Source organism: Pan troglodytes, chromosome 12 (genome assembly GCF_028858775.2).
Source record: "Pan troglodytes isolate AG18354 chromosome 12, NHGRI_mPanTro3-v2.0_pri, whole genome shotgun sequence".
Lineage (NCBI taxonomy): Eukaryota > Metazoa > Chordata > Mammalia > Primates > Hominidae > Pan > Pan troglodytes.
In genome coordinates, this window is record NC_072410.2 from 42,143,625 (window position 1) to 42,171,055 (window position 27,431).

The 27,431-nt window shown below is 38.6% G+C and overlaps 1 protein-coding gene across 9 annotated transcripts in view; it reads right to left on the bottom strand.

Annotated features, from left to right (window-relative positions):
- The window catches only part of CTNNA2 (catenin alpha 2), a 1,472,650-nt gene that overhangs the window by 56,514 nt on the left and 1,388,705 nt on the right, over window positions 1-27,431 (bottom strand). For all 9 annotated transcript variants that reach the window (XM_054678551.2, XM_016948864.3, XM_016948863.3 and 6 more), the window contains 3 exons: window positions 18,099-18,250; window positions 10,569-10,682; window positions 2,895-3,076 (listed from right to left, as the gene is read on the bottom strand). In XM_054678551.2, the coding sequence (XP_054534526.1) occupies window positions 2,895-3,076; window positions 10,569-10,682; window positions 18,099-18,250 (448 nt within the window). The remainder of the gene's footprint in view (window positions 1-2,894; window positions 3,077-10,568; window positions 10,683-18,098; window positions 18,251-27,431) is intronic.

The window sequence follows — 27,431 nt, forward strand, 5'->3', positions numbered from 1 at the left end:
AAGGATTTTTATTTTGTGAAAACAGGAACTAACGAAACTTTTGGTGCAAAGGAAGCAGGATGGTTGCCCTTCACTGAGCAGATGTGGCCTGGATGAGTAGAGAATTGGAACTGAAAGATCAGTAAAGCGCTCCCTAAGCTGAGGTACTGAGCATGTGAAGTAAGCCAGAAAATCAAGTTTGGGAAATATAGAATGATTATATGATTTTTGAGTCTAGTGCTCAGTATTTTACAGTCAGTTGTATTCTGAAAGTTTTTTTTTCTCAGTCTCTAAACTGTTGAAGATTAGAACTTAAGTTTGATTCTAAAAACAGCTTTGCTCTTTGCTGTACAATTAAACTTGAGCTGTTGCTATCTGCACACCTTTTATTATTGGGACACACGACTAGCAACATGCGATTTCTTTCTGAAAAATGACATGAAAAGAAAAGCATGCATTCACTCCATGCAGGATGGTGCTTCCGCCATTGTCCATGAGATGGAAGTCAAGAACTGAGTGGGAAAAAGACATGAGGCATAATCAGTTTTATCTTCCATGAAGAAGTTATTACACATAAAATGAGGCAGAACCCTTCCAATTTTAATAACAATGGAGTGAATATCATTGAGATTACTGAATCAAATTAATGAATTAGCTAGTGATAAGAATAAAACAACAAGATAATAAATGCCAGGGTATTGTGTACCCACATGCCCTTTACACATACACATTATGGAGAGTGGCCAAGTTTCAATTCCTAATCAGCTACATCCATTCTTTAAATAAGAGAAAATAGTACTTAAGAATGTTTAGAGTTATGGAGCTAAAATTATTCCTCCTTGAAGTGGAATATGCAAGTGGAAGGGCAATAATAACAATGTATAAGGTCAAATATAGTGAACTTAGGTGAGAGGCCACAAAGAAAGGCACTAGTCAGCTGTCTGTTTGCAAAAAAAAAAAAAAAAAAACAGGCTGTGCAGATGGAGGCAGCAATGAAGCCTCAACTTCCTGTGTTGCATTTCAAACGCACAGTCTACTCTGGTTCTCCAGTCATTAATTACTATACTCCTCCCTTTGCCCTAACAAAAAGAACACAAAACGACTCATCATGCAGTGGGAAAAATTGTAACTAGTAGCTCCCTAGACATTTCATTATTTAAATCAGCATAATGATACGAAATCCCTATGAAATTGAAGACACCTTCTTCTCACTTTTAAAACTATACTTTGACTAACAGACATGTGTCTTATTTAACACCATGTAACAAGACCCCTCAAATATATCTTTTATAACTGTGCCTTGACCACAGTTATATAATCTAGAGAATTATAAAATGTGCTCCTGATCAAAACTAGTAACATGACCAGATTCATTATTCACTTTACTGAGATTATTTGTTCAAGTGATGCTATTAATGGACTGGATAATAACCATCAGGTAAAGTACTAATAAAATGTTGAAAGCAAGCAAATTAAGTCATCACAGGCCTTGAGAAACAGTGACTGAGGCTGCCATAATCGTCTGATTTGTAGAAGTTTCAGGCTGAAATAATGGCTCAGACTTTTTTCCTGCTGTTACGCTTTGTGAAATAAATGTGTGAAGTCCACAAAGACTAACCAAATGTACAAATATGAACTTCTAATGAGTACAATGACATTTAAAAGTCTCAAAGGGCTCCTTCATAACAGTAAAATCATTCCACTGAAGTAAAAAAACAATTTTAAAATATTGGGAAAAAGGGCCAAGCTATGTCATTAGTACATATTGGCCAGAGGCAAAGGGGTGACGCAGAGATGTTCCATATTAAATTATAATTTATAATCAATTCTAGCCTTTTCTCATTAGAAGCATTCAACAACATTAAAAAAAGTTGTCACCCATCAGATGATGTCTTGACATTCCCATATATCTTACATTATTTCAATAACAAATGCCACGTTAAATCATTAAAACATCTTCGTGTATATGTGTGTTTTCCAGAAAAAAAAACTAGATTAAAACCATAGTTTATATTTGTATAACAGCATAATTTATACTTGCATTATCTCTTTGGATTTTAAAACTCTCTTCTGAAGTTGATAAGACAAGTGTTATTTCACCATTTCGCAAATAGAGAGTAAGAGACTTGCCCCCAAATCACCTGATATTCTGATTCAAAATTCAGGGAGGTTCCTACTGAGTTTTGCTCTCCCTTGGTTTGTCCTTTGTGTTGAAAGGGCAGAGATATCATCTTCTTTTAAAGAAGAGACCAAAATGCAATGATAGAAAAGAGCACTAACCCTTGCTGAAGAAAAGTCTCCTGACAAAATTCTGACTGGTCACTTGATTTGTCAAAGGTACTAGCTCAGAGCTAAAGGAAATAAATCTTATACAACTTTAATTTCTCTGTGAAAACAATGGAATCTTAGATTGTTGTATCTGATTCTTAATAGGTAAGAATAAAATGTGAGCTTAAATTAATGCTAGATCACAAGCTAATATTACAACATACTATATGTATACATGCGCACACACACACACACACACACACACACACACAGAGGTACATATTTTTCCAAAGGGATATTAACAAATCATTCACTTTATCTTCAGAATAATACTTAAGCATATTGCAAAATAGCACAGACCAAAGATGAGTCACCCATCCCCCGGGGTTTGATTTTATGACTGCCTTAGGGTAGATAATTATAACAACAATAATTACAACATTGAATCTGTTCTCCTTGACCAAAAAGATATACCTATCTGCTAGGAATTAAGTCCAGATCATTTTGACTTATACATGTAAATTTATAATACCACCACCTTGCGTTGGTATATTTTAATTTTTCAGCAGGCTTTCACATGCTAATACACACTGCTACACTTCTGGGTTTAATGAAAAAATCTTCAGCTCCCTGGCTCTGGGCCTCACCTTGTGAAGTCTGTCATTTCCATCATGATCATACACATCTGCTTGGCCAGTACAATGATATCATTGCCGCTGTCGTCCCATTTGGCCACTTCTGCATCCAGCTTGCTTTTCTCTTGATGGAATATCTCCACCTGCTCAGCTATTTTTGCCTTCTCCTCCTGCGGTAGTTGCGCCATGATGGCCTGCGTGGGTTACAGAAAAAGCGTGAGTGACGGTGACAAAGGAAGTACAGACCGTATGTTGACTCTGCCTTCTGCGGATGGCAGAGCCAGACCCTGCAAAGGCTTATGAGCTACCCTGCCATTCCGGAAAGCACGTCCTTCTCCATTCCAGGGAGGCCACGAGCACAGGCTGATAAGCTCCCCAAAGTCCCCGTCCCACTCCCATATATGAAAAATACAGAGATATCCAAAGCTACGTGCGCACTGGCAATAACAGAACTTCTCTGCCGCTTTGATGGCATATGTTTGTTCAAAAGAAGCTATTCTTGACAATTTTTATATTTGGTCTCAGGAAACTTTTACCAGATGAAAGAATGCACCTCTTTCAACACTGAAATCTGTTCAGAGAAGGGAAAAAAAGAAAAACGGCCTTCTGTCGCTGGAAAGGATAGGAATTTTAAACACTATCTGAGCATCCAAGTGGGGGAGGATGGGGCTACTTTCTATGAGTGTAAGTGAATGTGTCTACAGAGAGATGCCAAACAAAAATCCCCTGCCCAGGGCACTCCAGGGATGGTGTGCCTACCCTCAGCCCTCCCCCATCTCCTTTAGGGTGGTGGCATGCCTGTGGCTCCCTGTTAAAGCCTTTGAGTACGTAGGCAGAAAAGTTATAATGGGATAAAGGATAAAATTAGGAAGCATGGGTTCATTTTCAATAACTGCTAGGCAAGAAAATGTAGAAAAAGGAGAACTGCAGTCTTCTTATTCATGGATTCTTCATTTGCCAATTTGCCTACTCTCTAAAATATATTTGTAACCCCAAAATCAAGGCTTGTAGCATTTTCGTGGTCATTTGCAAATGTGGGCAGAGCAGCAAAAAAATTGAGTTGCGTGACATGCACATTCCCAGATGAGGTTGAACAAGGCAATGCTCTGCCTTCCTTTTTCAGCTCTCGTACTGTAAACAAGTGTACTTTTTGCAGTCTATTTAATGCTACATTTTTCATATCTTTGTGCTTTTTGTTAGTAACTTTGCTGTTTAAAATGGCTCCAAGCATGGTGCTGAAATGCGTCTAGTGTCCCTGAGCACGAGAAGGCGGGCATGTGCCTTATGGAGAAAACACATGTGTTAGTTAAGCTTCAATCAGGCATGAGTTACAGAGTTATTGGCTGTGAGTTCAATGTTAATGAATCAAAAATATAAAGTGTCTAAACAGAAACACCCATTAAACATAGTTACGTATTGATCAGTTGAAGAAAATGTCTTGACTGGCAGCTCTGAGGAACCTACTGCTGTATTTCCCCTAGGACCAATCATTAAATATTTGCTAATTAAATGGTCATGATGACTTTATAGAACATAACTATCAGGAGTAATGAGAATCAACTATATTTGTTAAACACCATTTAGGTAGCAAGCCCTGAATGAAATGTCTGTCATCACCGTATCACATCCTCCCAAAACGGTATGCAACCTGCTTCACAGACAGGGGAATGTGAATAGGTACTTCCAATTCCCCTGCTTCTGGGATACACATATTTTCCAGAAGACAGACCAACAGAGTACAGTTTGGGGGACTGCAGTTTCTGCAATGAACAAGTAAAATAACACAAGAAAAATGCTTCCTAAATTATAAATCTTCTCCCTGTGTGAGCGAATACATTTGGAAGGACTATAACTAAGGTCTAATAGAGGTATCAGGCAATGTGAGCTCAGAAGAACTGGGTTCAACAAGGGCTCTGTAGCTGACATGGGTTAAGACTTCACTGTTATATGGATCTATCATTGATCTCTTCAGATAGAATATGGGCATAGTAAATAATTACCTCAAAAGGTGATGGTGGGCAGCAAATTAAATGTGTTTTTTCAAATAAAATGAAAGTAAGCATGTATAGAATTATCATTAACATTATATTATAATTGCTGCCATTAATTTGCCTTTCCAACTACCCCTCTGGCTCATTTCTTAGTTGCCACGGGGAAAGGGATGGGCTCGGGGTCTATGCAACTATCTACAAATAGAAGATTGTTATGATTCCTTATGTATATCCACAAATACTGGGTACTGTGCTGAGGCTTATGTATGTCAAATAACAATCTACTTAATCATTCTGATACTATTACTATCCCCATTTTAATAATAATATCTAGGCCCAGAGAAATTCATAGAATTCCTAATATCACACAATAGGCTCTAGGAATAGGATTCAAACCCACCTGAACTAAGATCATTCTTAACCACTCTACACAACTGGATCATCAGTTGTGCCTGGCCATGCAACTTACCCACTGTCCTGGGGTCCTCAACCAAGTGGGGCAAGGGTCACTGATATCACTAGCACTGCTCGCCATGCTGTGCATCCTGGTGGATGCCATAGACGTGAGTTGCCTATGGTGTCTGATTTGACTAAAGGTATCCTTGAACCAGTGGCTGCCCAGATGCTTCTTACTAGTAGCCACATCTACTAACTTCCATGGATGCATGTATGTGGCTTTAAATAGCATGTGTATGTATGTTTGGATATGCGTGTGTATGTGTAAATTTTAATCCATATTTAAAAATCCAGACTTGTATGAATACTATTAAGATATCTAAAATACTATATCTTGAAAGATAAAGTAGCTTTAAAAACTGTATTTAAAAAGGTGCTTGATATACAAGAGTTTATTGTAAGCTCACATTTGCAATGTTGTGTTCATAGCAAGACAGCTATTCCACTATATTTGAGATATGTTTGATTTACAGAAATTACATACGCACTTTTTTCCTTAACTATCCCTTTCTGATGACCTATTGCTGTTTTTGGTTTATTGTCCTCCTCATACAGAAGAGCGAATCATGCTTTACTTAGACCTCACAGGTCCTAAACCAGCATCATTTAAAACATTCGCTAGGTGCTTCTCTGTAAAAGAATCCGTAAAACTATCAGCAGACTCCCAGACTCAATGTTCAATCCCCAGATGAAAAGCAATGCACATTTCATTGTCCCAACACAAGGTTAATTTGTGCACTGAAAAGTGTATACTTCTCTGTCAACTATAGCACTTGCATCTCCAGAATACAATTTAGCACTTGAATATTAACTGCTTTGCTTTGCTCTCTAATTAATTCCTATTAATGCCCTACTGCTAACTTCTTTATATGCTTCCCTAGGGTTTAGGCTGCCATATCCTGCCCAGAGTAGAAGCTTAATAAACATCTTTTGACTGCTTAAACATTTTTCCACTCACTGCATTAACATAATTCAAGAGAAGTTGCCAGAACTGACACACACATTCTAAGGACACAATTCTGAAGAAAAACTATCCCCTCCAATGCAAGTTTGCAAAGGAAGATATTATTTTGACTCTAGGGCTGCTTGACCTGCATAATACACTTAATGGTGTGTGACTTGGGTGAAAGCATCTTTCCATTTGCTTCTGCTTATGTAGCTATCAATGAGCTGAAGTCTCTTCCTAAATATTCTTAAAATGCTCTTGCTTTTAAAAATTCATAATTGACCTTTTCTGAAACTGGAATTTAAAAAAAGGTTACCTATAAACAGTAGATCACAAACTGTGAAATTTGCAAGTTAATCAAATTAGAATTCAACACATGAGTTTTAATTAGATCTTATCAATGTAACTCAGCAGTTTGAAATGTTAACACATTAAAGCCATTCTAGCTAGAAAAAAATAGAAGCCAGCTACATTGAAATCAAACTCAATATAAAATACATAACATGCAATTGTTCATTCCCTCAAACTAAGGGAACATGAGAAAAATTATCTTCATGGCCAAGAGGAAAGGGAACATATCAGATTTTGTTTGTATGATATGATTACCCAGGACAGGTTGAAGTTTCTGCTTTTCACAGTAGCCAAGCACAGCTCTCCAAATTGTTGATCTGCCTGATGTGGGGTCCCAAATTAGTGGTATCAGAGATATTAATCCAAAAGGATTCCTTCCCCCTACCCCAGAGTCCCTCCCAGCCTTTCCTCTGAACCACCAACCATTTTTTGGTGATTGTTATAAACCATACCTATTACACTAAAAGTGAAAATCACTGATAAAAGAAAACAACCATTCAGATAGCACTGAATCCTTTCTTCAATTTAAATCTCAAGGAGATTTTGATATAATTATCTTCCAATTTCCAGAGAAAAAAATGATTTTTAACGTCTATGGGTCCCCAAACTGACAAGTGTTCATTTCTTAAGCCTAGAGCAAGAGGCTAACATTAAGTTTCAAGTACAAGAATGTTTATAAATAACAATTAAAGGGACTAAAACTCAATGTGCCTGTTTCTACTCACTTCACTTTAAAGCAGTATAATAAATATAAGTAGTTAAGGAGTGGGTCCTTTGATTCTTACCAGTCTCTAGCTGTGAAGTGAATTGGAAAATTGAGGTAATTGTCCCATTAACTCAAGTAAAAACTCTCATGATTGCCTGAATTATCCAACTCTTTCAGGTGAAATTATTTAGTCAGCCTTCTAATGAATGATTAGCTCAAGCCACAAGCATCATCACCATTACCACCAACTTAATTATTACATATTTATATGATAAATCCTGTGATACATTTTATCATGGAATTCTCCCTACGACCTTATGAGGTAGCATACGAGGAGATGAAGTGTGGAGAGGTTAAGAAAGTTGCCCCAAAGTCACACAGCTTCACTAAGTCCATATTTAAAATCAGGTCTGTGTGACTCCAAATAATATATTGTATCACCAAGGTTAAGTGCCTAGCAATTGTCACTAACCTATTTTAACTATGCCAGACTGTGGAGAAACAGTTTATATTATGTCATGTCTAGGATCAAAGGGTAAGATCACCTCCGTATTTTATCAGATCACCACCATCCATATTGATTCCCATTCATTCCCCCCTCCTAAACCGCCCCCCACCCCCCACTCTCCTCTCCCTCATAATGTTGTAGGCAAGCAGCAGACATGGGCATATAAAGGACATTTTTGAAATACTTTAATTCCAGAATTTGAGAGCAATGTTGGATGGGGTTACTAAAAGCTTATCTCCCATTCAAACCTTCTTATAGATTAATTTACCATTTTTAGAAAGGGAGACTTTCTCTAAATGTGAACACAAAGTAATATCATTAACATGGGAGGACTTGCTGCAGGGAAGAGCAAATGCCTCTGTCAAAGACAAAGTTCGCCTCCTTCACAATTTGGACCAACTTAGCACACTTTGCTGGTCAAAAGTCTGACCATCTATCATTTCAGCAATTCAATGCACCCTCTTATTTCCAACTTAACAGCCATAATTCCATGTCTCTGATTTGTCATCATATAATTACAGGCTAAAATAGGCTGACTCAGTAAGTAATGCTGTCTGCTGCAACTTAATCATACAGACCACATGGTAGACCTCAAAGTCAAATGAGCAACTGCTGAATTTGTAGGAGTGCTCTGTTCTTACTATCTTGGACCCTGTTTATAATTCATGCTGAAAAAAACTCTCAGAAAAGACACTAGTGTGAAGAAATAATAGATGATAAAGACAAGAGTCTCCAAATTGTATTTCCACCCATCATCATTGACTTGAAGTCTAATGTAAATGAGACTAGAATTAGGTTCCCAATGAAACAGAAGTATATTGCGACTCTATTCTTCCTTGTAAAAGTGGGACTGTTCATGCCATTTTGACAAGATGGTGCTTATAAAGCAAGATGAGTTGTACAACCTGTCTTTGTCTTTAAGAAAACTAGTCAGTGGATACTAGGCTGTATGTATACTGAGTTGCAGTTAGTCAATTAAATTGACTTTGAATTGCTTCATGTTTGGATGAATTACTCAAAATTGCCCTTTGTCAGTGACATAAAAATGCTGGTTTTACTTAATTCTGAAGATGAATTGACTGTTTAATTCATCTGACGTTTTGCCAACACAGAGTCAAAAGATTTTCAAGTTACTGACGTTTCCAATTTTCAACATTTTAGGGGGGATTAAATAGAGTCTGCAAGGAATTTTTGAAATAGGGGGCTCTATGCCAACTTTTCTATTGTCCCACCATCATGTGATCGGAAAGGATTTCTCTTAGAAAGGATGATAATTATCACAGTCATCTTTATCGAGCACTTACTGTATGTCTAATATTATGCCCATTATTTTATAAATATTAAGTAATTAAATCTTCATAAGAATCCTATCAGGTAACCCTGTTATTCACATTTTAGAGAGAGGTCTGAAACTGAAAAATTAAGCAACATGTAGCTTTGAGCATGGTTCTAATGCTGCCCTTTATAATTCAAAACCAAATCTGTCTGAAATCAAAGCCTTTGTCTTTAATATTCTTTAACCTTCACATCCCTCCTATTAATGTTTGTTTATATCTTTTGGGTCACTTGATTGTTGGGTGAGAATATCAGGGCATAAAGCATATAAGAGAAACTGGGTTTTAGACACAAAGTCTTTCTTGACTAAACATCTACCTCAAGTCCTCTTTATTTTAACCTCTGATTATTTTTCTTTCATAATTCTTAAGGCAGTGTGGGCTTTCTGGTGTTTCCCAATTTCTATTTTAAATTACCTTCTCTTTCTCAACCTCTTGCTTTCTATTCATTATCTTTTATTTAAATAAAACTTAACAAAGAAAATTAGAATATCTAATTCTCAGTTATACTATAATCTGATTGTTTTTACTCTTTGGAAACTGAGCCCTTAAGGGGAGGAAAATTTCATCCTCCTATGCAGTCTCTAAAGATTTCATCTCTTACCACCGGCCTTGATTACGTACACCTACTCTCTGGGTGATACAGCAAATCAGATTGATCCAAATTTAGGATGCTCTTTAGACCAAATGCATTGGTGAACAGTATCATGGAGTACTCAAATGTCAGGCAGAGCTGGTACTCTCTCTGTTGCTTCCTGATCCTTGCCTTAAACTTGAATATTTCTAATTTGTCTCTATTTTTCTATCATATGGCAGACAGATCTAGGAATACCACCATGGGAGTAGATAGGCATCACGAGGAAACAAAAAGTTCTCTATCTAATGGCCTTGAACCAATTTCAAAAGATACGGTCTTAGATATCATAGAACATAGGCCATTGTATGGAGCAACAGCCCAGCTATAAACAAAGTAGTGCCCTGATTCCTCATTTGTCATTGCCTCTTGTGTTGACAAGCTTGGAGACTTCAGGAAGAACAATGGTGACTGTGCCAATGCAAAATTTGAGTATTCCAGTGTCCCCTATCAGTCTATCATCTAATTCTAGTACCCAAACCCAACAAAATCAATTATACACATAAAAGCTTGCTGTGATGTGGTTGCTATGTTTCCAGTGATAGCAAAAGAGAGGAGTTAGAGGAATCAGGAGCAGTGGTGGTTATTTTCACTGTGTAAAATGTGATTTGCTATAAACAACCTCAGATGAGAGCACAGATTTCTGACCCATGAATCTCTGGGGTACCATGTCTCTGGAGTTTAGAAATACCCTCAAACCATTTTAGTAAACACGGTCCCTGTGTGCCAAGCCAAGCCAAAGTCTTAGGTGTCCACTCACCCGTGCGCTCTGCCCTGCAATGAGCTGGTCATCCTCAGTCTGAACACTTGTCCTGCTACGCACATCATAATCTTCCTGCTCAAAGTCAGAATCATCCTCTAGTTCTTCTGGGGTCTAAAGACAAAAAGATATGTCAGCATATTTAAATTGATAACCTTCACCCCCATCCACACACTTCATTGCAAAGGCTAAATATCCCCCAGAAAACAGAGCTTATAGCATCCTACATAGCACCCACACAGCTATGTGGGTGAGTATTAGCCGGAATGCAGTCAGAAAAATCAAGCTGCCCTAATTTACTTTAAAAAATATATTTTATTTATTATTTCCTCATACAGGTATAGTAAGTCTAACTTGCAGTGATATGCTAATTTTAAGAAAAATGATATCTGTGTATTATTTCCACCCATCCAAATCTATTGAAAGAAAAGATCCATCAACAACAAAATTTACACCTATACTTCTATAATGCCACTTTTGCTCTATAAACAAAAAAGTTGATTATCTCCAGCAAAGGCTAGACCTGATGGAATATCTGATTTGGTCACAAAGCCATAAGGTATAACGGTTATAAGCACAGGCTCCAGAGTCAAGACTGCCTGAATATGAGCCCCTATGTGCTCATAAATAAACTATCTTACCTCTCTTAGTTTGACTTCCTCTGTAAATTGAGGTTGATAATAGTAGCTACCTCTATGATTGCTGTGAAGATTAGGCAATGTATTATCTGTATAGTATCAGACACAGAGTAGGTATTTTTTAAATGTTTGTCATCATTATTACTTAGGGTTTGTTGTTTGTTTTGAGACAGGGTCTCACTGTGTAGCCCAGGCTGGAGTGCAGCAGTGGGATCTTGGCTCACTATAACTTCCACCTCCCAGGTTCAAGTTATTCTTGTACCTCAGCCACCCAAGTAGCTGGGATTACAGGTGTACACCATCATGCTTGGCTAATTTTTGTATTTTTTAGTAGAGACAAGGTTTCACCACGTTGGCCAGGCTGGTCTGGAACTCCTGGCCTCAAGTGATCTGCCCGCATTGGCCTCCCAAATTGCTAGGATTACAAGCATGAGTCACTGTGCCTGGCCCATCATTATTATTAGGATTTTTAAATCAATTCATTCAACAAAGTTTATGAAATGAAGCTACTGATTACCACATACCCATAAAGGATTAAATAACTTTTACATATGTATTATCAATTTAGCTCAGATAAGCACAGTGACATTAGGGAACATTCTCTATTTAGAGGTAAGTAATACAAGGTGCAAAGAAGTTAAGCCATGTGCCCCATATCCCTAAATTAGTTAATAAAGAACCAGAAGTTAGATCTAAACACCCAGGTGTGTCTGACTCCAAACATACTTCTCATTATTAGTTTTTGTTGTAGTTTATTCACGTTACAAATTTAGCAAGAACTGAAGTTATAAAATTGCTTAAAAAGAGTAGAGTTAGATCAAGATCCTTTCCAATCTATAAAGTCAGTGATAAGGAAAAGATAAGAAAGAATCCATAAGCCCAGGAACAAAACACCTTTACATCTTCAATGGCAATAATAATAGATAACTGTGCATTAAGTGCTTACCATGTATGTGTCTGTCAATGTTTTTTCTAAGTGCTTTACAGGCACTAACTCACGCAGTTTTCTTAACACTCCTATGATGTAGACATTATTTTCTCCATTTTCCAGGTAGGAAAACTGAGGCATGAGACGTTATAGCTTGCTCTAAGGCTTTGCTAACTCTATGAGGTTAAATTCGAAAGGTGGTAAGAATGGTGCACAAAAGTGAGTGAGTGAATCAGTGTGAGATTAGCCTGACAGGTGATGGTCTTCCACAGACTGCCTCTTGGCATACAGTAGGACCACATTCCAGGGCTCTGTCTTTCAAAAGAAAAGAGCAGACCACAAGGAATACCGATGATGTAGTTGCCCATTCCCCATCCAAAAGGGCACATTTTTATTCTGCTGGTTTCTTTGGCTACCACAGTGTAATTAATCAGGTGTGGTTATTGATGAAGGCTTGAGATTGGTCAGACAGGCATAAAATGGGGTCCTTCATGCCAATAGCACGTTATGCCTAGTAATTTTCCAATCTTTGGCATATCACTCTTGTTTTTCCTTCTCTCTCACCATCAACCTTATTAACATTCACTCAGTCATCTACAGATGTTTACTTTCATAGGAATATTAAAATAAGGAGAGAAGAAAGAGGTTTTGTTCTCATATTTTATTAACTAAAGCAGGGGTACAGTAGGCAGAGCCCAGTTCAAGTAACTTGTTGTATTTTTATTGTGGACAGAGACAATATTCTCTGATCATTTCTCCCTCTTTTGCAGTGTACTGTGGGACAATTATAGCAAGTTGGTAAATTCAGCTGACAGATGAGATGACAAGATTACAAGCGCTTTTTGTCATAAGTTCTTGAAAGAGAAAAAGTAAATCGAAAAATCTCATTCAACAAAAGTAAGCAGAATATGACAGTTCTTATAGTACTGTGCCCAAACATTTCAGTGATCTGTGCATTCAGTAGATGAGTCAATGACAAACCCAACCTGGCAGCATAAGGCTAATAATGATGAGTTTTTATTCAAGAGACAATGGCCCAAGAACGAAAATAAAGAAAAACATTAAAATCAAAAGAGGTATTAACCTGGACGAGGACTCAGGGGACCTGCATGTTTTGACCTAACTCTGCCATTCACAAGCTATATGTCTTTGGCAAGTCACTTAGTTTCACTACTTCTGTGTCTCCCTGCTCATAAAACGGAGATTATAATTGCTATATGCACTTTCTGCCCCACAGGACTCCTAAGCTTAGATGTATAGGAAAATGCTTTAGGAACCATAAAAATTAACTAAATTCATAAATGATGGTGATAATTACTGTGCTTAATAAAATATAACACCTAATAACAACAACAGCAATAATAATGGCAATCATTGTTTACCACCCACTATGGGACAGGCATTCAGCTGAAGAATTTGATCCTTACAAAAACCTAATGAAATAAATGTAATCGCCATTTTATAGGTGTGTGAACAGGCTCAGAACTGTTGAGTATATTTTCCAAAGCATCACACCTAGCAAGCGATGGAGGTGGGCAACAAGTTGAAGGTTTCAGAGCCCATGATTTTAACCATCACAAATACCACCAGGCAAATAGATGAGCTTAAGCTATTTTCATGTACCTTAAACACGCAACAAACCCATCCAGCCCATCCATATAAAAAGTTCTGTGCATGTGCAGTTTGCTAATTGCATGTGAGTGTGTCTCCTACTCGTGGCATTCTTTTTTGAATTACACATTTTTAAAACTATGAGTGCTATTTTTTAGTTGGTCAAAGACCTCCATGAATTAAAGGAAACATGGAAAATTACAGAGGGTCTGCAAATGGGCCCAGAAAGATTACGCTTGTATTATTAGATAGTGTTACAGGATAAAGGAATAAATAAAATAAACAGTTCGCTGTACTGGAGGATAGAGACTGAGGGTGAAAGTTCCCAAACAGCAGTTTGGGAAGGCTTTTTTCAATAAACAGAAACTATTTAAAGTCTACTCCTAGTTTCGTGGTTCCACTATTTTATGTTTTGTTGTGGAAGTGGGTCATATCTGTAAAATGGCACAAAGTATTCAGACTCCAGAATCTCTCCTAAGAGTCTATGAGATTAACTTGTGCCCATTACAGGAGCCCAGAGAGATCATGTGGCTTGACCAGGGTCATACCACATGTCAGTTGCAAAACAGGACCCGTTCACCTGCTGCTGGTGCTCTATTCCTCTGCAACAGCCTCTATAGAGAAACAAAGTGAGAAAGTATTGAAGGATTCAGTCATATCACCTGGACATGTGAGTTGTTGAGTAAATTTTACAAATGAGTCCCGGTGAAATGACTCTGAATCCTTAAATATTTTCTCATTTTTCATAAAATGTAATAAGAACCATTGAAAGAAAGGGCCCAAATGTGTATGAGAATTTCACTGGGAGAAGGCTGAGAATATTGGTTGGCAGGAGAGCTTGAGAGATGCATGAGGTAGGATTTCCCAACAGAGCTCAACACCACTGGAATGGGCTGCAGACTAGAAAATCAAATTAGAGATCCAAAGGTAAAAACAACAACAACAACAAACAAAAACAAAAAACAAAACAACAACAACAACAACAAAATGAAAAATCTCCCTAGTCAGGAGTGATTGGAGACCAGCAAGTCTGGCCTGGCCTGGATTATTCTGGAGGTTCCTAACTGATCTTGCTTCCGCTCTTGCCCCATATATTCTGTTCTCACCAGCATAGCCATGGTGGTCCTTTTAAGGTCTAAGTCAGATCACACTATTCCCCTGCTCAGAACCCTCCAGTGGCTCCCAACTCATTCAATAAGGTCCTTAGGTCTCTAAGTCAAGTTCCTGGCTCCAACCTTTGCACTTGCCATTTCCTCCGCCGGAAACATGCTCCACCTGAGTACCGTTAGGGCTTATTTCTTCTTCCTTCTCCCAGTATCTTCTCAAATGCCACCCAGGTACCTCCTTTCATGAGATCCATGCCCACCAGAAGCTCTATCCCCTTTAGGATACTTTGGTTTTCTCCGTGGCATAATGTTTGACATTATATTTCCTTGTTTATTCTCTGTCTCCTACCAGAGGAATAGAAATCCTGTGAGGGTAGAGACTTTGGTCTGCTTTGTTCATCCTGTATTTAGGGCAACTCCAAAAGTTTGGACATCTAATAAGCTTTCAGCAAATAAATGAATAACCAAGACAGAATTACCAATTTTTAATCATACTGAACTATTTCTAATTAATAAAACTAGACACCTTAAGAGGCCACGTTGATTAACATATTTCATACAGAATTCAAGAGATGTCTATGTGCTACCCTTGAAATTTTAAAATATCTGGCAATGCTCCAGGGCACCTTGATACACAGTTTGGGAGACGTGAAGTTAAACTGTAACCTCCGCCTCCCAGGTTCAAGCAATTCTCCTCCCACAGCCTCCCAAGTAGCTAGGATTACAGATGCACGCCAACATGCCCGGCTGATTTTTGTTTTGTTTTGTTTTGTTTTGTTTTAGTAGAGAAAGGGTTTCACCATGTTGGCCAGGCTGGTCTTAAACTCCCGACCTCAGGTGATCCACCTGCCTCGGCTCCCCCAAAAAACAATACATATTAAAGAAGGTGTCTTTGAACACAAACTCACATAAAACAAGGTTAAGTATTGATCAGTTGATAAAAGTGCGGCCAGAAGCTCACAGTAACCTAACCCTGTATTTCTCCTAGAAGCAATGATTCAAGATTCACAAATTTGGTGTTCACAGTGAATTTGTAGAACACTAACTACTGTAAGAAATGAAAAATGACTATATGTTGGTCTGCCAGATTTGCATATATATTTTTAAGCCACTTTGTGGGGATAATCAGAAAATTCCTATGTGCCTAACAGATCCCAATGGACAAGCCTCAGGAAGAAGCAAAAAAAAAAAAAAAAAAAATGGTTTCATGGAAGAGGGGTAGATTGCTCCAACAGAAAAGGGAGGTCCTGGCAGCTGAGGCTGGAATACAGTAAGAACAAGCTTTGTCTACTTCAGAGGGTTGCCTGGAGCTGGCCTCAAGCACTCGGATACCAACATCACCATTAAATATGTATTGACTGCCAAAAAACAAGATGATAAAGAATTTGACCCTTCAGGATCCTTTCTGTATTGTTTTTGGGAAAAGAAAAATCTTTCTTTGCAGCCTTTGGGAGGGAAGGAGGTATGGTCAAATTTTCTGGGAAAGAAACAATTCTACTTGTCTTATTGTTTATCTTCCTTAGCACAAGGGATTTTTTAAAGTAGACTCAATCATTACATTCAGAAAGAAAACCAAGAAATTAAGTGCAAAATGAAGCCATTTGGGTGCTGAATGGAGAAGGATTTTAAAAATAACAATTTGTACATACTGTATACTTCTCTCCTCCTAAATTTTAAGTGGTGTGAAATCCATCTAATCAAATCACTTGAAATGTCCAGATAGAGAAATGACACTTTATGTGAAAAGATATGACATTTTATCTAAAATTGTGTGTGTGTATGTGTGTGTGTGTGTGTTACAGCTCATGAATAAGTAAGTGAATGATGGCTATAAACTTTCTCATCCTCCTAGGTGAATGGTTGTCACAAACATGTGAAGGCTAACAAAGCAGAAAAATGGCAAAAGAGGGAATATATCTTGAGGATTACAGTGGGATTTAGTACCAAATGCTTTGAAAATATAACTCTCATGGTCTATTACTTTATTTCACAAGTTAGTACAAAAATGATCTAATTTCTTATGGGCCTAAAAGGCTATCCTTCCTTGCCCTCTCTTCCAATTCTTATATCTCTTTTCTCTGTCCCCCTCCCATATTTCTAGGCATCTCTCTCTCCCTCTCTTACACACACACACACACAGAAAGAAAGAGAGAGAAAGATTTAGGCTCTGTGCCAAACAAAACACCATAGTGTGCCACAAAATGATATTGTGGATACATTTGGTTAAATAAAATATATTTTAAAAATTATTATTAATTTCATCTTTTGGCTTTTGTAGTGTGTTTACTAGAATATTTTAAGTTACAAGTGTGGATACCATTCTACTGGACAGCATGCTTTTGGGATTAGAACTGCAGAAGCCCCACCTCTGCTTCAAATATAATAGCAATAAATGTGCTTTTGCATATGCAGTATATTTGAAGAAATAAAGATTATTATGTGGCTAATAAATATGTTTGGACATTACTATGCTAAACTGTTGGTAAGATAAGGAGAAAAAAGTCATCTTATAATGGATTATACAGCAGTTAAATAAAATGAGGTTAGCTAGATGTCTTAACAGACATGTGAATGTGCCTTGTGGGTGAACAAAAAGTTGCAAATGATGCTGTATGAGTTTTTAAATCAATTACAATATATATTTTCTAGGCCTGTGAATATATATATTAATTATTTAGACAACATTTTGGAAGACACACCTACCTAACAACAGAAGTCTGAAGATGGGAAGATAGTGGAGTGGGTAATAAGAGGTTTGATGTTAGGCTATCCAGCCTTATTTATAATGTCTGAATTATTTTTATACAAAGAGAATGTAATTATGTATCACTTCAAAGTTGCATGATAATAACTGTTACTATTATGTGTTATTATAAACACTACTATGCTGTGTAATCTTCATTTCTTTCCAGCCCATGGTCTTCGGATCCTGATGGGAAGAGTGTTAGCCAGAGGTACAAATGGAAAATAGCAGGGGTATGCCTAAAGGTTGTATGAAACTGAGGAAGTAATGCATGCAAGAAGTAGGCAGGGTGTTGCCCTTCAGAATATTCAGTGCTCACTTGAGCTTGTTGATATTACTCATCCCTTCATAAGTATAAAGCTCACCTTGTCTGACTAATAAGGAGCCAAACAGCTTACCAAGTTAAACTCAGTAATTACAAAATAAATAATAAATAAGACAGTTAGCTCTTTAGTTTCCTACTAGGAGATCTGATCAGCTCTGAGCTACAGAGGCCTCACATACCCTGATCATCAGCACAGCCTTTCTGATGTCCCGAACGCCGTCATACACCAGGCGAGAGGCATCGATGAACTCATTCTCCTCAAATGGTTGAGGAACGTTGGCACTCAGGGCTTCAATGGCAACCTCTACTTGTTCAGCGAAGCGTGGCATCACTGGGTTAAAAATAAAAAGCAGAGGATTAGGCAATTTTTCTCTCACTACCTCTTATTCCAGCTCTTGGGCAAAGTGGCAGGTCCTCGGGCATTCTAAAAGTTAAGTGGAGCAAGACACTCATCTGTCCAGTTTGAAGTGAGCCCAATTTAGTAGTCTTTATGACAGTTACCTCAGGAGCAGGGAAAGGAAACTTTCCCAATTGTTATTCTACGCATGGTGATGGTTTGCAAAAGAGAAAGTTTTTGAAACCTGCCCACAGTAGTGTGGTGTAGTGTGTGAATATAGTTTTCATGTTACCCTAACCCCAAACTGAGTTGCATTTCTGCTGGTTGCTGCTGGTTACTGGTTACTGTAAATCCTTGGCTACGTTTTAACCTGTTTCTTTGTCTATAAAATATAATAAAATCCTACTTCATGATTCAGTGGGATAATGCAAAAAAGTTTTGGGTGGAATCTGGCCCTTTGGAAGTATCAATAAATATTTAACTAATATTGGATGTTACAGTCATAGCTGGTGAGTAGCAGACCTTAACCCAAATGGCTTCACAATCAAATGTGGATGAAATGATACAACCCTTCCCACTTTTGTCAGAAATGCTGGACTTGAGACATGGGGGAGGGGAGGGTGGAGCAAGGCAAGATGGGGAAGGAGTGTGTAATAGAAAAGAGGGAGACAGACACGGGACATTTCAGCAGAATGTCCTATGGAAAGAGAAGACCAATGGGCTCAAAGATAAAGTGTTCCATCTTACCAGGACCACCTGGATGTGAAAGAGCATACGTATATAAATTTCTAAAATGCTGACACTTCGTTCTTTTCACAGGGATCCTGCACACACCCTAGAGATTAGTGGAAAGTAAACTCAGCGGAGCGTCTGGAATACCTCCACTAACTTCTTAAAAGATGCTGCCGATTCACTGATTCTCAAAAATTTTAATTCAATTTTCTCAGCTTTTATCCTGTAACAATCAATTTGTATAGTAAATGAAAGCCAAAAGCATATTCGTTTTATTTACAAGGATGATAAAAATAGAAACATCATTCATCTATTTCCATTCCTGAACTTTCATGCCTGATTCCTCTTTATACTCACTTTCATCCTCTGTGGATACTTTAATATCCATTTTAATCCCTCTGTGAGAAATTCTGCTAAATTACTTTACTCTGTAGGGTCAGAGTATTCAAGATAAAACATTCCTGGAAAAATGTATTTCTACCAGGAAAAGACAGACTTAAAAAAGGAGGGGGAGACAGCAGGGTTAGAGGAAAACTGTGTGCCCACACTTTAGTAGAAATTATCGAAACCACAGCATGCATGGGGAAATCTCCTTCTATGGATGGATTACTATAATTGGTTCTCTATATTACTTGAATTTTTCATTTGGGCTTTTAAGCTATAATTAGATAAAAGATTTTGGGAAATATTAAGCTGTACTGCCACAAATATGAATCAAATAAAACTATATTTCTAAAAACCACTGCATTAAACTCAGACTATTTGAGTTACTCATTTGTGTTGGGAATAAACTTTTTTAAATGACTCAATAGTGAGCATGAAATTATTTTTGTACATATTAGAATTTGAGAATAAGTATCTTCTTAAATATAATTACAAGTTCCCTCTTTCTTAAACTGAGTTATATTAATGCCACTCCATGGTGTCTATGTTGCCATAAGTATGACCATCAGTGATGTTATAGTTCTATGTAATACTACAAAGGAGCTTTCAGAGGCATAAAACTGTTTATCCCTATGGATATAACTGATAAAGAATTAGTGCTTCTACATGTATATAAAATAAATAGACTAATCCCACAAATCAATAAGGAAAAATATTAAAAATTGACAAAGAATTAGTACACTCAGTTCACAGAAAAGCAATCCATATTGCTGATAAATACACAGTAAGACTTCACCCATAATCAGAGAAATAATGCAAACAATGAGATGTAATTTCATACTTATAGGCATAGGTAAACAAATTAAAGCATAATAATATTAATCATATTGAGCATGCAGACACAATGGTACCCTTCTACTACAGATGGGAGAACAATGGTTACACATCATTTCGGCAAGTGCTTTGACAAAATCTAGTAAAATGCACTCCCTGTGATTTGGGGCATTCTCTTTTTTTTTTTTTTTTTTTTTCTCAACTGGCTTCACAAATCATTTATTCTCTAGGGGCTTGGCCAAATATTAACTTCTAAAGAGATGCTGATTAGGAGGGGTAAGTAATTGTACATTGGAGTCACAAAAATGTTTTTGTGTCTCTATAACCATAGAGACAGTTGTTTCCTGCTAGGTTATATATTCAAAGAGTTAAGAAGAAAATTATACAAAACCTGAGAATGAAAATAATTGCTTTAAGGGAGCTCTGTCTACAGGCTCTACCCCAGCCCTATTCTGAATCCTCCAACTCAGGAACCACTTTGATATGCTCATTGCAGATCCACAGACAGTACATCTGGGTGGGATAAAACAGACTTAGGGATGTGAGTCAGGGGACAGTCAATATATTAAAGTGAATAAGCCCTGAGGTCAAAGTTTGAGTGGGAAAAACAATATCATGTGAGTAGGAAAAGAAACATCGTTTGTGAAAAATTTTTAAATACACAAATGAAAACTGTGCATTATTTAAACATATACATTTATACATGTTCTTACATGTTCTAAAAGGATATATACCACTTTAAATATAGTAGTTACCTTTGAGATGGAAGGAGAGACATTTGTTATATTAGTCTCTGTTCTTTTTGTATCTTTGAATCTTTTCATAATTCACATGTTTAAAAAGAAATCAAATTATTCTCCAGGTTGTATTTCTTATAGAACTGGGCTCTGAAAAAATAAAGTTCTATCACATGGCCCACAACATGATAGAAACCAATCTGAACAATATCATTAAGTGAGGAAGTCCCTCAGAAATTATGACTGTGATCAAACACTTAATATTCTGCCTTAGTAACTGCCAACTAAGAAGTTGAGTGGGAAAATGCCCACCACTCAGACCCCAACCTGCATGAACACACCTCTATTTGCATGAAGACCTTTCTCGAATATAAAGGGGTGAAAAAGGTTATGGTGTTGCTTTGTTTGTGCAAGGTCACCCTGAGGAAGAGATGGGGAGGAGGACAATGTAGAAGGTGACATGCTATTAGGTTGGTGCAAAAATAATTGCGGTTTTTGCCATCTTGCTAAAACCACCTCCTGGCCTGATACTGCACCCAAGGGTGAGAGGAGAAAGCTAAAACCTAAATGGACTATTTTCATAGGGGATGCTCTGCAATTCAGAATACATCTAGTAATGCTGTGACATACAGTTTGGAGAAGAGGATTCTATTTGCACCAGCATGGCATACATTATCTCTCTAGTGAGATTTGGATGGTAGGATTTTGGTATAAACAACAGTGTTATTGACCTGGGGTTGTCAGAAGTGGCAGAAACAATGAATTTTTATGAAGAGATTGGAACAGAAATACCATCGACCTTTCAAGGAAAAAAAAACGATAGGGGAGAGGGTGCAAGTTCTTTATTTTTAAAATAGGAGCTCAGAGTGCAATTGAGCCTTAATATTTAAACCATCTTATTATATTCTTTGGCCAGTAAAACATAAAACCCGAACTCATTCAATTCATTATATTTACTGTAACTGACAAGACATCTATTTTTTTCTTACCATAAGTCAGTATTTTTCTGGGTCTGACCCCTAAGAAACTCTTTCTCTGAGACCAATCCTAAGCACAGTTCAATATTTATTTAGGGATTGGTCAACTGCTACTGTTCTTTAATCACCAATACCTCTGCTCTCCACATTGCTGCTCTTCGCTCATTCGGTCTTATCCTATTCTGCCTTTAAGAGTGATGAGGCTGGGCACGGTGGCTCACACGTGTAATTCCAGCACTTTGGGAAGCCAAGGTGGGTGGATCACCTGAGGTCAGGAGTTCAAGAATAGCCTGGGCAACATGGTGAAACCCCACCTCTACTAAAAATACAAAACATAGCCAGGCATGGTGGCAGGTGCCTGTAATCCCAGCTACTCGAGAGGCTGAGGCATGACAATCGCTTGAACCCAGGAGGCAGACGTTGCAGTGAACCAAGATCGCACCACTGAACTTCAGCCTGGGCAACAGAGCGAGACTCCATCTCAAAACAGAAAGAGTGATGAGACATAAAAACAAAAGTTTATAGAACAATGACCCATCTTGACAGAACCTAAGATGTTAGTTTGACTATTAATTTTTCTAATACTTTGGTAATGTCTAAAAAATCTAGGCCAGGCACCTTGGCTCATGCCTGTAATCCCAGCACTTTGGGAGGCTGAGGAGGGTGGATCACGAGGTCAGGAGATCGAGACCATCCTGGGTAACACAGTGAAACCCCGTCTCTACTAAAAATACAAAAAATTAGCTGGGTGTGGTGGCGGGTGCCTGTCGTCCCAGCTACTTGGGAGGCTGAGGCAGGAGAATGGCATGAATCTGGGAGGCAGAGCTTGCAGTGAGCCGAGATGGTGCCACTGCACTCCAGCCTGGGCAACAGAGCAAGACTCCATCTCAAAAAAAAAAAAAAAAACAAAAAAAAAAACTAAATACCCCAAAAGTAATACTGAGACAGAAAAAGTTTCAAACTTCCTCAAATATGATGCTGCTTCTGCCTCTCACTAATTAGGACAAAATGCAGCATTGCCTTTGTGATGCACACATTGTGTATTAACAGAGTTTTTGATATAGGAATATAAACAGAAGCTTCTTTCTGCTTTCTGAATTACATCCAAAAACTGTGGGCACCACTTTACAGTTATTTATCAGAAATGCTGATTTGTTCTTAATAGCTTATGTCTGAAAGGGTGATCAAATTCAGAGATAAACTTTTAAATTCTAGCTATATTTCTGTATGCAGCACACACACTAGGCCACAAAACGATGACATTCTAGGAGTAACGAAATCAGAGTTAAGTATGCATATAAAAATCAAGATCATATCATTCTAGTGTTGATAGAGATCCTAAACCAGAGGTGAGAAAGTTCTGGAATAAATTCTCCTGAGAGACGTCAGGGGTGAAGTTTCAGAACACAGGGTGAGTCAGTTAAATGAATGAGAAGTTGTGTTAAATATTCAAATAGGACTGCTGACAACCCAAAGGGCAAAATCCAAGGTCAACCAAAGGTAGTGGAGATGAATAGTCAGGTAACTTCGCTACCCTCAGGTATATAAAAGGTCCTTACCCCTGCTTTAAGTATTCCAATGATTCCCTATACTACAGAGAACTATAAAACCTCTTTATCAAGAAACAAACACAAAAAGCATCTATTATCTGCCTATATGGTTCTTGTGTCTTTCTGTCTCACCCCTTGTTACCACATATTCTGAAATGTTCCAGTTAGACAGAATTACTTCAATATCTCCAAATATGAAATGGACCCACAGCAACATATCCATGAATGATTTATTCTGTCATACTGAAATGTACATACTCGTCTTTGGCCCAGGTGAACTCCTACTCAATCTTCAATCTCCAGTGTAGAACTAATTGCCATTGTGAAGCCTTCTTTAATCCTCAGAACCCAAAGTAGACAGTTCTCTACAATTCTCTGTAATTTTATAGCATCCTAATCTCTCTCACACTCACACACACACACACACACACACACTCACCATTATAGCACTCAGTATACTGTATTAGGCTAGTTCATCGGTATTTCTGTATGTCAACTGTTTCACATATGAGTCGCCTTCGGGCAGAGACCATCTCTGCTTCATTCTTTGCATTTAAACCCTTGTCCTGCTTCTAGCACAGACAATCTATCCAGTTGGGTAGAGAAGGATAAGAAGTAAAAGAATAGGACAGGAATAAATGGGGAAAATTAAGATGAAGAACTCCTTTGTCATCCAGTATTTCACGGACAAAGTGAGTAGCGTCACATTTCACATAACAAGTCTCTCTTTTTCTGCCCATCATTTAGCATTGGTTCAGTAATTTTATTAAAAAGTATCACGAGTCATTTAACAAGTGATTAGTGGGTATTCCGGGTTTGGTCTGTAGGGACCTTTCAGAAACCTGAGCTCAGGATTCTTTCAGGACTCTGCTTCTTCAGAAGGAGCATCACCATTGAGCAAGAAAGATTCATAATTCTATTCTCAACTAGTTCGCCAAGCCCAGTCAAGCACATCTGCATGCACAGGGGTCACCCAACTGTGGTGATGCAGTCATCCAACACACTGTGAGTGTGTTTCTTGCACAAATTTTATTATGGAGCATAGAGAAAAGAAAATAGACAAAGGCCCTGTTCGAGAGAGATAAACAGTTTAGTAACTGTTAACATAAAATAAAAAAAAAAAGAGCATTGAAAGGAATCTAAAAATAAAATAAAATATCATGACAGGGATGGAATTGCAGCTAATTCCAGTGCAGGAATTAGTACAATATCCTCCCCCCATCACAGACAGTCACTGAGCCTCTACTGTAACAGTTGGAATTCGGTAAAGATTAGGGGAAAAGTCAGAGTAATTGGAGCCAGAAAATATTAATTTGGAGGATCACTGTGGGGCCATTCCAGTGTCCCCTATACCAGGTAAGTGATGTTTGATGTTATTTCTACAGGTAAAGTATTCTTTCCCAAAAATGGTTCCTGTCAGACACTGCTAAGGGATTATTCAGGTGGCCCCCTAATTAGATGACAGAAGAGAGGAAAAAAAGGGTAAAAGAGAGTGTGATATAAACTACTGGGGCCCTAAAGTTGCCCAAAGGGGACTCTGACTGGCATTTATAAGGCACTGGGTGTGCCTTGACAATTCCACACATCCATGAAGCATAATCAGTTGTAAGAAGACCCAGTCTGAAGTTCCAATTCACAGTCAATGTAGAAGTAAAAACTACCCCAAACTGAAGCCATAACACATCTCTCCCTTTAGTTCCACTTAAGAACAGAGGACAAATCATAGAAGCTGGCCACCATTTTATATTAGTGATTTTAGTAACGAATGTCATGATCATAAATTAATAGAAGGTCTTTAAGTATTCCCCCAATTCACCCCTACACAGGGGACTTTAAAAATCCTCAGCTCAGAATCTTTTTAGAGATGTTTGGGTGGGAGCAATACGTACTAGGCAAATGGATCTATATGTCTACTTCGCAAATAGTGCCTATTTCATTTCCATATGTATTTATAGGTGTGTGCCTTCCCTAGGAGGTACGAGGACGGCTGGAATCTCATTAAAGCCCTTGGCTAAGGGTTCGTACACTGTTCAGAGCTTTCACTTCCACCCCTAATTTTACACACATGTACACGAATCTTGGTTATGACTTCTGACACCACAGGCTAAAGAGCTTCTTCTTCAGAGGAGCCAAGATGGCCGAATAGGAACAGCTCTGGTCTACAGCTCCCAGCGTGAGCGACGCAGAAGACGGGTGATTTCTGCATTTCCATCTGAGGTACCGGGTTCATCTTACTAGGGAGTGCCAGACAGTGGGCGCGGGTCAGTGGGTGCGCGCACCGTGCGCGAGCCGAAGCAGGGCGAGGCATTGCCTCACTTGGGAAGCGCAAGGGGTCAGGGAGTTCCCTTTCCGAGTCAAAGAAAGGGGTGACGGACGCACCTGGAAAATCGGGTCACTCCCATCCGAATACTGCGCTTTTTGGACCAGCTTAAAAAAATGGCGCACCACAAGATTATATCCCGCACCTGACTCGGAGGGTCCTACGCCCATGGAGTCTCGCTGATGACTAGCACAGCAGTCTGAGATCAAACTGCAAGGCGGCAGCAAGGCTGGGGGAGGGGCGCCCGCCATTGCCCAGGCTTGCTTAGGTAAACAAAGCAGCCAGGAAGCTCGAACTGGGTGGAGCCCATCACAGCTCAAGGAAAGGAGGTTTGCCTGCCTCTGTAGGCTCCACCTCTGGGGGCAGGGCACAGACAAACAAAAAGACAGCAGTAACCTCTGCAGACTTAAATGTCCCTGTCTGACAGCTTTGAAGAGAGCAGTGGTTCTCCCAGCATACAGCTGGAGATCTGAGAACGGGCAGACTGCCTCCTCAAGTGGGTCCCTGACCCCTGATCCCCGAGCAGCCTAAGTGGGAGGCACCCCCCAGCAGGGGCACACTGACACCTCACACAACAGGGTATTCCAACAGACCTGCAGCTGAGGGTCCTGTCTGTTAGAAGGAAAACTAACAAACAGAAAGGATATCCACACCAAAAGCCCATCTGTACATCACCATCATCAAAGACCAAAAGTAGATAAAACCACAAAGATGGGGAAAAAACAGAACAGAAAAACTGGAAACTCTAAAACGCAGAGTGCCTCTCCTCCTCCAAAGGAACGCAGTTCCTCACTAGCAACAGAACAAAGCTGGATGGAGAATGACTTTGACGAGCTGAGAGAAGAAGGCTTCAGACAATCAAATTACTCTGAGCTACGGGAGGACATTCAAACCAAAGGCAAAGAAGTTGAAAACTTTGAAAAAAATTTAGGAGAACGTATAACTAGAATAACCAATACAGAGAAGTGCTTAAAGGAGCTGATGGAGCTGAAAACCAAGGCTCGAGAACTACGTGAAGAATGCAGAAGCCTCAGGAGCCGATGCGATCAACTGGAAGAAAGGGTATCAGCGATGGAAGATGAAATGAATGAAATGAAGCGAGAAGGGAAGTTTAGAGAAAAAAGAATAAAAAGAAATGAGCAAAGCCTCCAAGAATTATGGGACTATGTGAAAAGACCAAATCTACGTCTCACTGGTGTACCTGAAAGTGATGGGGAGAATGGAACCAAGTTGGAAAACACTCTGCAGGATATTATCCAGGAGAACTTCCCCAATCTAGCAAGGCAGGCCAACGTTCAGATTCAGGAAATACAGAGAACACCACAAAGATACTCCTCGAGAAGAGCAACTCCAAGACACATAATTGTCAGATTCACCAAAGTTGAAATGAAGGAAAAAATGTTAAGGGCAGCCAGAGAGAAAGGTCGGGTTACCCTCAAAGGGAAGCCCATCAGACTAACAGCTGATCTCTCAGCAGAAACCCTACAAGCCAGAAGAGAGTGGGGACCAATATTCAACATTCTTAAAGAAAAGAATTTTCAACCCAGAATTTCATATCCAGCCAAACTAAGCTTCATAAGTGAAGGAGAAATAAAATACTTTACAGACAAAGTAAATGCTGAGAGATTTTGTCACCACCAG